Raw genomic sequence first — 12574 nt, forward strand, 5'->3', positions numbered from 1 at the left:
TCAAAAATTCCCTAATGCCCTTCTTGCATGCTGACCATCTTTCATAAATTCTGAGGCTGATTCTTCCCATCCTTCATTTCTCCATTGTCTTCTGGGTCACTTGCAACATTGATTCTTTGAAGATAAATTGTGCTTCAAAATTAGAAACTAAGCACATCTAGGACAATGTATCTTTTAAAAAATATTGCTGCTTTTTTGCACCTGGGAAAACGTCGGGATTGTATTTGGGTATGTATTTGCATGTGCTCAGGGTAAAGTTTTGTTTAAAGCAATTGGGGTTAAGTAACTTGCTCAAGGTTACAAGGCCAGTTATTTCTGGGTGTGGTGCTAAGTATCACTACACTTACTAGCCCTGTGACCTTGGGCAAGTCACTTAACTCCAATTGCCCTGCCTCCCCCTGCCAAAAAGCCCCCCCCCCAAAAAAAAAGATTAATACCAAAAAAAAAAAGTATGGAGGGAAACTACATGAACTGATACAAAGTAAAGAAAGCAGAACAGAGAAAACAATATACCTAATGACTACACCAAAATAAAGGGAAAGAACAACAAATCAATTAAAACTGAATGTTGTGAAATTATGACAAAATCTGATCCCAAAGAAAGTGGTCTGAGAAGGCTCCTCCACCTCTTTTTCCCATAGTGGGAGTGGTGGGTGTAGAGCACTCTACATAATGTAATACTTTTTTAAATTTATATTTTGTTTTTTTCTTGTGATAGTTCAGTGCTATGGGGAAGAAGGAGAGATATGCTGGAAACATAGATGTTATAAAAAAAAGATATCATTAAAATGTATTTTAAGAAGATAGGAGATAGAGAGCAACCCTGTGATTTTATTGATATAGGAAACTTCCAGATGAGGGAATTTCTTCTGCCTATGCAAGATGACACCTTCTCTGCAGTTTGAAGTCTTATAGATTTAAGGGCAGTCAGATGGTTCATTAAAGAGAGCTTCTATCCAGAGACAGAAAGCCCTGAGTTCAAATATAGCCTTAGGTACTTACTAGCTCTGTGATCCTGGGCAATTCACTTAATTCCTGTTTGCCTCAATTTCCTCATCTATAAAGTGGAACAATAATAGCACCTACCTCCCAGGATAGATCTTCTGAAGAAGATTGGTGAATTGTGGATGACTGCAGACTTAATGAGTAGTAGTGGTAGTGGTAGTAGTAGTATAGAATTACTTGGAAGACTGAAAGAGGTTAAGAAGATTGAGAGGTCACATGTCTCGCCCAGGGTCACATAGCCAGTATGTGTTAGAGACTGGACTCACACCTAGCTTTTCCTGTCTCAAAGACCACTTCTCTACTCAGTTTAAATTAAGTTTCTCATTTAAAAAATTGTTCTACTATGATTCCTTACTTTTGTTTGGAGGCGACCCTGAATTCTTGAACTCTGTTCTAGTAAAGCTCTGATTCTAGCAGGCCCTACCAGATTGCAAAGGTGTAAAATGCAGTTCTTCCACAAGCTATCATATCCAGAACAATAATCACCATTTATATATTTTAGCATTTGGATACTTATAAATATTTGCGGTATTGATTTTGTACTGTGATTCCTACGAGCTAATTATTAGTTCACATGTGAAACTCAATGTAACATGCTGCCTCCTAATCTAGAAAAACTGATCACCAGAACATTGACCCTGATGTGAAAAAATATTTTGGGCATAGTAGTTACAGAAGAATTGTGATCTTTGTGGGTAAAAGGAGTTCCAATGCATATAAAACCACAGACCTTTTGAAATATTTTAATTTTGTGATGGGTATATCTTATTCCCACAGCAATTAATATGCTTACTTTTATGATGGTTAACCAGTCATAGGATCTCTAAATTAGATGAGGTCTTCTCATGCAGTCCCTGTCTGAAAAGGAATATCCTTCATAGCATCCATGATAGATAGCATCTGTCCTCATCTGGAAGACCTCCAGTGATGGGGAATGCACCAACTCTGAAGTGATCAGTTCTACTTTGGGACAGCTACATTTGTTATGAAGTTCTTCCTCATGAGAAATCAATTCTCAGAGTTGGACGTAACTTTAAAAAGTATCTCGTCTCTGAGACTCCAGTAAAAGTTAAAAAACAAAACACAATTGTACTTAGTATTTCTTAAAGATGAATTCTAGACCCATTGTTCCTGGAATTCTCGAGATTTAGTTGATGAGTTACCCATGCATTCATGTACCTGGAGCTCTTTATACTGGTCCCTTTATTCTTTCTCATTAGAATCATTTGTATCTGTTTTGTCAGAATTTTATTCTTGAGAACTTCCTATACCTCTTGAGCTGACTTTACCTATAGACTCTTAGACCATGATGTTATATACTTATTCATTATTATCATTCTACTTATTTTTCTCTGAACTCTGAAATTTGATCTGCTTTAGGCTTAAATGAGCATCAAAATGTACCCCGTTTTCCTTTTCTAAACCCTCGGAAATTCAAAGATGTCATGGTCACCTCTGATTGTTTTTATTTTTAGCTTAGGAAGTAGTTTCTTTTTGTAACATGTCAACTTAAAGGGAGGGCTCCAGTGAAGTACTTTAGATATTTCTCCTTTGTCTTGTGCTGTGTAAATGTGTTTGTCAGTGACTTGAATGAAGGCCTAGAGAGTATGCTTATCAAACTTGGGTAAAATAATGAACAAGATTGAAGACAGAATCAAGTCCTATAATCTTTATAAGCTAGAATGTTAGGCTTAATGTGATAAAATGAAATTTAATAAGGACAAATATAAAGTTTTACACCTATATTCCAAAATCAATTTCATAAGCTCAAGATGGGGGACATATGACAAGATAGTTCATCTGAAGAAGATCTGAGAATCTTAGATGACTGCAGACCTAATGAGTAAATGTGAGTGTGTCTTCCTCAAAAAAAAAAAAGTAATTCTGCCTTATGCTACATAAAGCAAGGCAGAGTCCAGTGCAAAGAAGATTCTACTTGTGTTGTATTCTTCCTTTATCAGACCACTTCTGATAAAGTATGCTGTTCAATTAAAAGTACTACAATATTAAGTAAATAAATGAGGGCAACCAGAATGGTGAATATTGCTACGCAAAACAATTAAAGAAATGGTGCACTTTTAGTTTGACAAGAAATTATTTAAGAACAAAGATTTTGATAGTTGTTTTCATATCTTTAAAGGACTGTCACATAGAAAAGTGTTTGAACTTGTTCTGTCTAGCACCTGAGTGTAGAACTTGGAGCAATGGAGAGATATTGAAAAAAGGCAATTTCAGTTTGATGTTCAACAAAACCAAACAAATCACCTTTAAAAGAATGAGAGCCTTCCATAAGTAGAATGCACTGTCTTTGGGTCTAACAGGTTCTCCTTCCCTTAAATTCTTCAAATGGAAACTGAATGATCACATGTTGTAGATGTAGAGACAGACAGGAGTATCATACAGCTAAAGTTTGGACTGAAGGACCTTTGTCTCAGAGATTGTGTTTTTCAGTTCATCTTGTCCATCCTTTCTGATCTGCTTTTAGTAAAGATTATAGTGTTTATATAATTGAAGCCTTCTACCATTACTATATGTGTATCAGGTTTGTGTTCTGATATGCTGGAGTTTTGTTTCTTCTTTTATATATTTATTTATCCATTCATTCAGCATTCATTCATTCATTATACCTTATTTACACGTTATCACAAGTCATTACTATTTATTAAGGATTTGTAATGTACCAGGCACTATTCAGAACATATAGTATCCTTGCCCTTTAGTTTGTAATATTTCAAGTTGTTAATCACTTTCCATATTAAAATTCTATAAATAACAATTAATGATCTAGATGAACAAATTTCACATCAAATATTATAATAGAATCTGATATGTATGTCATAAATCATTTCCCAATCTATAAATCTGTTTAACTGCAGAGATTTCTTGTGAATCAGTCTTTTTGATGATATTTGGAATTGAATTCACAGTAACATTTTGACTGTGTCTAAAGAGGCACTGTGAAATAGAATATTGAAGAACTTCTGAAAGTTTTTTTGAATGTTTTTTTTTCAAAATCATTAATTATTCAGATTATTTGCTACTGATTTCACTAAATAAAGTGAACACGCATCTACTTCCTTTGGCCTTCACAGATTAAGTTACTTATCTGTATTTAGGTAGCACTCAGATTTAACTTGTTTTATTTTTTTCTCTTTTTTTGCCTTTTAAAGAGTGAATACTTGAGTGTTTACTTTTCTGATGAAAAATGCTGTCCGAGATCCACCTTCGCAGTTACTCTTCAGTAACCTTTTAACTAGAAATCAGTAAACTGAATATAAGTTCATGAAAAAAGACTATATTATTTGAAAAAAATAGATTTCTGCTTCAGAAGGAGTCTTAAGTACATTGTTCACATTTAAATATTATTTTTTGTTGGAAATCTAAATGCATTGGCTATGTTCCTTTGAATTAAAACAGATGATAGGGGATTCTGTGGCCCTGTAGGCTAGAAAGCATCAACAGTTAAAAGCTATAATGACTGTCTTCTTAGGGGCTCTTCCAGTTACTGAAGTTCCCAAGTAGCTCAGCTTCTATTAGAGAAGGCCCCGGTTTTTCAGGGCTAGTTTAGGAATGAGAAGAAACAAAAATAATGATGGATTCCTGTGCTGTCCATTACAGAAAACAAGATTAGTCTAAACCAGGGGTGGGGAACCTGCGATCTCAAGGCCACATGTGGCCTGCTAGGTCGTCTGGTGAGGCACTTTGAGTCCAAGTTTTACAGAACAAATCCTTTTATTAAGGGGATTTGTTCTGTGAAATTTGGATTCAGTCAAAGGGCCACACTGCAGTTTCTCCACCCCTGAGTCTGAACACTGACCTTCACTTTTGAATCGTCTGAATCAGAAATGGACAGGTGAAAATATTCTGTTCTTGATTGTCCTTTGGTATGAGATGCTTACATGCTGCAGACTAAGTGCCAACTGCAGCAAAATTCTTACCCCCTCCTGATACTATAGAAGTCAGCAATGGGTGTTCTTTGGCTAAAATGGCAAATTCAGCAGGAGCTTTTCAATAGGGATTTGCAGCATCTTTACCATAGCTGTCAAGAACCTTATTCAGTAGTGTTTTTGAAAATCTACTTCTATGTAGAAGTGACTGTATAAAAATGACCATAGTTGTGTTTAAAAGTATTTTAAACAAATCCAAATTGTAAATTTCAACAGTATTTATTTCATAGTTTACACAAGCAAAGACTTATGTACACATCCATATATTCAGCATTCATATGTTTTATAGTAATTCTGAATTTTATTTCCATATTAACATAAAGTCTTCCAAAATGCCTAGCTTTGTAAAGTCAGTTCACCATACAAAGCCACCATACATCACTTAGGTCTGTGATGAAAGAATGGAATTGCAGCTGTGTGAGTACTGGAATACCCAAACATGAATTAAACTCACAAGCATTTGGCAATAGTTCAGAAAAGGAGCTTAATCTGGTTTCATCTGAGACTGCTTTTATCTGTTCTACAACATCCCCCCATGATGTTGTGTCTGATATCTGATCACAACGTAATGGGGATGACGTAAAATTAGAGAAAACCCTAAGAAACCTAAAGAAGTTTCCCTTCTCTAAAGGATTTATTTTCTGCCTGTAGTTTTCAGTCTTGAAATTCAAGGTCATTCACCTATTAGATGAATTAATTATAAACAAAAAAATTCAGTGCTTATTTTTACTCTCATCTCCCTCATATTTATAATTAAGAGTAATATAATAGTTTTAAAGAACTCTACCACCCACTCAATATATTTAAAGCACCAGTTAAAATGAAATAATAGTTAAGTGCAAGATGATTTAAAAGTTGATAGCTCAACCTTAAAGCAATTTGTTCTATTTTTGATTACCATTCAGGTATTAATCTCGTTTGAGATGCATTCTCCATTTCTGTTACCCAGGTTTAATTCATGATTTCATTTCCTGGGGTTGTATAGACAGAGTTCAGTGGCTTATCTGAGATTTGACAAAAGCTTTGTGGGTGGGGCTAAAATAAAAAGGGGGCAAGGTTGGGAGCAGGTTAGAAGCACAGTCAGACCCAGATCCTGTGTAGCAAACAAACAAACAAAAATTCATACTGACAAAGAGCCCTGCAGGATGCCTGAATCTGGCACATGGGTTGCTATGCTAAGATTGGCTCTTTGCTGTTAAATGAAAAGCATGAAAACCTGACTGATAAATTCAGTTCATTCCATTTTTGGTTTTGAAGATTTTAAACAAAATTGAAACTGTTTTGCTGTGAAGGAGAATGGGGGCCCCATTAAGGGGATCCGCTTTATCATTTTCAAGACTATTTAGCAGAATGCAATACTATGGCTTTAAGATTTACAGGTTAGCTCTGAGAGATGCAACATCTTGTTTCCAGCATTTCCTGGCAGAATCTGACAGCTTACTGGTGGGACCCAACATAACCACAGAACATGAGCTTGCACTATGTGAAAAGCTAGAACCATCCTAATCCTATTTAAGGCAAAGATTAGGATGTTACTTCAAAAAAGTAGAATGTGAGCTTAACTTTCAGATATGTTTATTAAAAGTAAATGTGTTCTTCAGAATCCAGAAAATCAGAATTTTATTCAAAATTTAATACTTGATGCTATTCAATATAAAAAATTATATTTTAGGCATCAAATTCTTTTTAGAGTACACTAACATTATAGTTGTGATTTAAAAAAAATCTTTTCCTTTGTGGCAGACATTTAGGAATCTCTTATACGCTGAACAATAGTAGCTACCCATTGTTCTCTTTAAATATATTTTACAATAAATATATATGTGTATATATTGTGTACACACACACATTTATATATGAGAGGGAGACAGGCAGACTCACAGACAGAATCTTTATTTTCCTTAGTGGAGTCCTGAGAGTGGCCCCCTTAAGTGTATGAAAGTGTATGAATATATATATATATATATATATATATATATATATATATATATATATATTGCTTAGAAAAATGACTTGTTTTAAAGAAAAACAAAGATTTTAAAAAGGGAGTAGCTGGAGGTAGCTATGACAAGGATTGTCAAGTTTAGGGCCACTAAACAAGAGCCATGAATACTTTTTAAAGTGAATTCTGTTCTTCCATCTATATAATTATGAATAGGACATGGAATACTAGACTGTTAATGACTCAGAGTAGCAAGAATTTTGAACAAGTACTGTGATCAAAATAACTCATCACTTTAATCTTTCCACACACTTATGTACAATTCTGTTGGGTATGCTTCAAAGTATAGCATTTATATATATGTAAAGCTAGGTATATTCTTCCTAGTAGAAAACATTTATAACTAACCCCGAGCCTGGTAGTCAAACTCATTTTTAGTCATATTTCTTACCTCTTAGGGTGAGAAATTTACTCCTTCCAGAAATTCTAGAGAAGCCTCCTTGATTTCATGAGGCTAGTTCCTGATTTATGGTATAATTCATTTTGAGTTTGTCATTGTGCAACATTTTGCTTTTATGTGACAAAGGAAAGAAGTGAAGAAACTATGTGAGAAAGGAAAGTGTGCAGGTGTGTGTTAGCTATGTGATAAACAATTAAAATACTTTACCACAATGAGTTGTGACTCCAAAAATCAATTTTGAACTACCATTCCATGCATAGGATTTTATTTTAAAAATGTTTTCTTAGATGTTCCATAAAAGAGTAAAAATAGAATCAGCAAAGGAAAATGTCAGTACTGATTAGTTTTTTAAGATATTTCTCAGACACACAAAAAACTCTTGAATTGAAAAATTGTCCTTATGATATTTAACTATATGGTCATAGAAAAGGTATGTTTTAATTTCTGATTTTCCAGCTTATGGGTCATATTTGACCAACTTCTTTCACTAGAAGACATGCCACTTTGTTGAGCTATTTAGGAATCAAAAAGACTGTCTTAATTTAAAACAAGGACCCTTTGTTTTAGTTGGTGACTGCCTTGTGAAATTTTTCAGTTCTCAGCGGGTTAACCAGGGAACAGGGGCAGAGTCATAATTGGCCTATTTAGAGTATTTTGCATGTGAATAGTGTGTTAGTGAAGCATTACTAAGTCTGTTGTGAGTGACATGGTGATTAGAATTTAGATTAGGGAAAACACATTCTGTACTTTATCAAGTACAGTAATTAGTTCAGTCAGTAAAAGTTGATTACAAGTAACGATAAAGTTAGATTTTTGGTACTTAATTTTAAAATTTCTTTATTAAATAGTAAATTTGTTCTTAATATAAATGGTAGTATCTACACCTGTTTTATTGCATATCAGAATAATTAAAAGAACAATGTGTTCAATGCAGAGTATAATCAGGGGATTTATGTATTATGGGTAAGTTTCAATGTAGTTTATAGAACATTTAATATTATACAGTATTTCTCATGTCATAGTATCCAAAGGTTTAATAATCTTTTACATAATCAGTTAAAGTAATCTATGAAAGTTTCTTAGTGTCCAGGGAAATTGTTTTTCTGTGGGTATTTATCTTTTCAGTTGACAAGAATCCTCAGGAGGGTACTCCATTTTGTTTCTATTTTGGCAAAATTGTCTACAATTTTTGTAAATTCAGATATTCATAATTTATAAAAGTAATTTAATTTTATGTGTAATTTGCATTTTATTCCATGTTTCTTCTTAAACTTTATTCATTGAAAAATCTTTGTTTTATGTAGATAAACTTCTAAATACAATGGAGTTACTTTTAAATACACATTGATACATAAACTACATGATGAAGTTTTCCTATGTTTAAGAATTCTGATTCATTTTTGGTTTCCACAAAAGACATGAACAATTCGCAGATAAAATTCCTAAATCTGGCTAAATGAAAATTGATTTTATGTAAATGGAATTTTATTCTAGTAGCAATGAAGAATGCTAAAGTCATCATGATTTTTTTTTTTGAGGATTTTAAAAGGAATTACCTTCTACCTTTCTTTCTAATGTAAGTCCTTTGTGATGACTGCTTTAGACAGATTTTTTTTTTAATGCTTCAGTTTAGCAGATGCTGTTTTCTTTATTCCATGGGTTTAAGTGCTAACAATCAGTTCCGGGGGGTGGGGGGTGGGGGTGGGGGAGATGGGGGGGGGAGAAGGAAGAGAGAATAAAGAAAGAAAAGAAAAACTTAACCATATATATTCTTTCTTTCTTTTTATCCCTTTTAGCAAAGTCTCCTTGGAAGTGACATGGATATGGGCAATCCAGGAGCTCTCTCACCATCCAAGCCTGGTTCCCAGTACTATCAGTATTCTACCAATAACCCCCGGAGGAGGCCTATTCATGGCAGTGCCATGGGTGAGTTCTTCATATATTTGAATTCACGATTTGGGCTGATAGGTTTTTAGGAATATATGATAAAGGAAAATAAAAGCTGTAATATTTGTTGAAATGATAAGGCAGTGACTTCCTCCCCAAAATGAATTAGTATATAGATCACTTGTGCATACCAAGCTGAGATATCAGAAGCTTTATTCTCCTGTATTAGCTTATTCCGTGTTTTCCTTTGACTGAACAAACAAGGCCAGTTTTTTTTTTAATGCATGGAGAAAACCTTCTAAATAAAACCATTAATAATTTAGACTCATCATTCTATCAAAATAGTGGGGTTTGGAATTTTTTTCTTGTTTTTTCATTTTGTTTTTAGTTCACAATAGGATAGGAGTTAATGGTGTCTATGGCATTTTACCAATATACTTTTAAAAAAAATCCAGTCTAAAATGCTAACAGTGGCGACTAGGTTGTTCATGGTATAGCATATTCCATGTAGGAAAAGCTTCTGTGGCTCACAAAGTCGTTCATCTTCTTGCAGAGGTACAAACAAAGAAAGTTCGAAAAGTTCCTCCGGGTTTGCCATCTTCAGTAAGTACTGTCTGTTTCTCAATTGGCTATTGTTTGGTGGGTTTATTTTTTATGTCTTATGTTTTTATCAGAAGGAGATACAAGTGAATTACATTGTATGATCTCAGAGCAACATTTGTTCATAGAGAATGTAGATGAAGTAATAATAACCTGAAAATGCTGCCATTTTACCAAATTGTAAAGTGATTAATTGCCACTGTGGAAGAAGGGGTGCCCATGTGAATTTTCAGCAGGGTAAGCTCTAAAGAGTTTTTGAAAAGATGCCTAAAGTTTGAAGAGTTTTACCTGTTCGTATCTTTGGAGGGAATGAGCATTAGTTTCATGTATTGGTTAAATGCTTTGTCAGTATTATGATGATTTATGGATTTGCATGCTAAAGGAGATTTGTGGAGAGGATTTAGGAGAAATTTACATGGTTTTCAACCCATAGTGCAGGGAAAACATCTCTATTTTCTACTTAGGGTGTTGAATGAAGTCTGGAAAGGTACTGCATCAGTAGCTCTCTGGATATGTGATACCAGGTGACAACTAGAAGCATCGAGCTGTAACCAAAAGCATTCTGGGTTATTTTAATAGATGGAGCTGTGCGCAGTAGTTCCTGAGAGTTTCCCTGCATCCTTAGCCCCAAAGATATGATAGAAAAGGATAACCTAAGTAGTTTTCCCCAGGCAGAATGCTGAAGGCTATTTTAACTAAATAAATTAGATGGTTCTTACGTTGAAATCTCTGATTTTATAGTTTCAGTTTACTTAGCTACATATTTTATTTAGCATTTTTTTAGGAAGACTTTTTCTAGTAATATTCTTTTGGGCAGAAATATATGGTGATTTTTTTTCTTTTCTTTCTTAAAAGCCTAATCTGGAACAAAAAGAAATTATCCTGACATATATTTTAGCATTTTTAAAAATTTAATGCTCTATAAGGTACTGGCAAGCTTTCAAAAACATTACATTGATAGAAGCATACTCATGAGTACTTATATTAAGGTATATTAAAATGTTTCCAAATATATTAGCAATTTTTATAGGAATGGGTTTTATTTTATTTTTAATAAATCAGAAGAATAATGGATTTTATATGTTTATTGAGATCAGATAAACCCAAATACCTGTGCATTTCACTTGGTTTCAACAGTACTTCCATAAATGTATTAAACTGAAATGTGTAAGATTATGTTTTATGACACTTACATAATTCCATGATATTGGAGGAACATTGTGGGAAATTTGGATATATGGACCAATGCACACATTGTCCAAATACAATGCCATCAGTAATGTTCTTCATTTTGGGCAACCAAACTTATATCCTTCCCTCCCCCCAAAAAATATCAACAAAATGAATTTTTATCTTAAAGGACCTTTTTTAAAAAATGGGCAGCTCCCTAAACCCCATGGTTTTTATAAATACTTTTAAAACTTAAAGTTAGAAGTAGATTTAATTTGGATGAGTTCTTTGCTTTTAGTCATTTTCATAAGAATTTCAAATGATACAGCTTTATGTAATGTGAATATTTTTAAATAAAAAAATTTTACCTTTGAATGATCCGAAATCATCAAGTAGTTTTTTGCTATAAAATCTCCAGTACTGCTACAAGGCACAAGTGCTTAAAGATGCTGTGCCTAATTTTCTGTCATATATTAAAAATTAACTGTTAAATTTTTTCTTGTGTTCAAAATTATGCAAATTTCTTTCCACTACATAAGTAGTGCATTTGTGTGGTATTAAGTCTGTTTTCTACTTGCTTAATCATTGTCAGACAACAATTTTCCATAATTTGTCATGAATTAAAAATATTTCCCTGTAGACAGCTGACCATTTTAGGACAATTATACTGGTACTATTTTACCTTTGCTCCACAGTGAGTTATGGTAGTGTTGTTGAACTGTTGTGATATGTTCTGAAAATCTGAAGACCACCCGGATCTAAACCGATATTGCCTAGTAATTAGAACTCAGTCATGGAATGTTCAGCTTGGATTGTTCTATCCCTCTGCTGTGGTAGCATGTCCAGGAGACATTCTTGTTGGAACATGCAGCTCAGCTCTATATCTGAAGTACTCTGATAAAATTTTTAAGTAAATACAATTTTTATGTGAATGGGTAAATATTTACAGGATAATTTTGCTTTTGGTGGAATAGGCTTGTTCTGGTTATTTTAGAATTTAAACATTTAAGTTATGAGTACTTGAAAATGGTTGAGTGAAATGCAATTTTAATAACAATTTAAATAAATGTAGTTTTATTCTTTATATTGGCTTTATTATAAACAGAATATCACTTATAACTCAAAGCTCTTTCACAAGAACCACATAGTTAAATACTTAACAAATTGTACTAATTCACCAGATGATAGATTACATTAGAAAATGAGAGTCTATTGCATTAGGTCCAATAAGCCTCTATTTCTACATTAGCCATATCGGTTTTTTTTTTTTTAGCTCAAAGAAACTGATGGATATTTATCTGATAACATGAACCAGTATTTGTATAGTAGATAATGAAAGGTTTCCTTTGGAGTGATTGTAGCCAGATAAAACCTTTACAATTTCTCTTAAGAATATATTTATAATGGTAAATAGTAATAAATCTGTCACAGTCTGTTGTGTTACCTCACTTGATTTTTTTTTTGTAAAGCAGTTCATTTTTTTCTTTAAAAAAATTAAACTGTAGAATTCCATTATTTATATTATTATTCATTGTATGTTTTAGATACAAAATCAGGAAGTTT

The 12574-nt window shown here is 33.3% G+C and overlaps 1 protein-coding gene across 11 annotated transcripts in view; it reads left to right on the forward strand.

The window, feature by feature from the left end:
• LOC138173290 (transcription factor 4) overlaps positions 1-12574 on the forward strand; it is a 450738-nt gene that overhangs the window by 278668 nt on the left and 159496 nt on the right. For all 11 annotated transcript variants that reach the window (XM_069103270.1, XM_069103279.1, XM_069103296.1 and 8 more), the window contains 2 exons: positions 9151-9280; positions 9795-9844. In XM_069103270.1, the coding sequence (XP_068959371.1) occupies positions 9151-9280; positions 9795-9844 (180 nt within the window). The remainder of the gene's footprint in view (positions 1-9150; positions 9281-9794; positions 9845-12574) is intronic.

Source organism: Petaurus breviceps, unplaced genomic scaffold (genome assembly GCF_028583685.1).
Source record: "Petaurus breviceps papuanus isolate PSGF00001 unplaced genomic scaffold, PetGlider_PUasm1.0 129, whole genome shotgun sequence".
Taxonomy (NCBI): domain Eukaryota; kingdom Metazoa; phylum Chordata; class Mammalia; order Diprotodontia; family Petauridae; genus Petaurus; species Petaurus breviceps.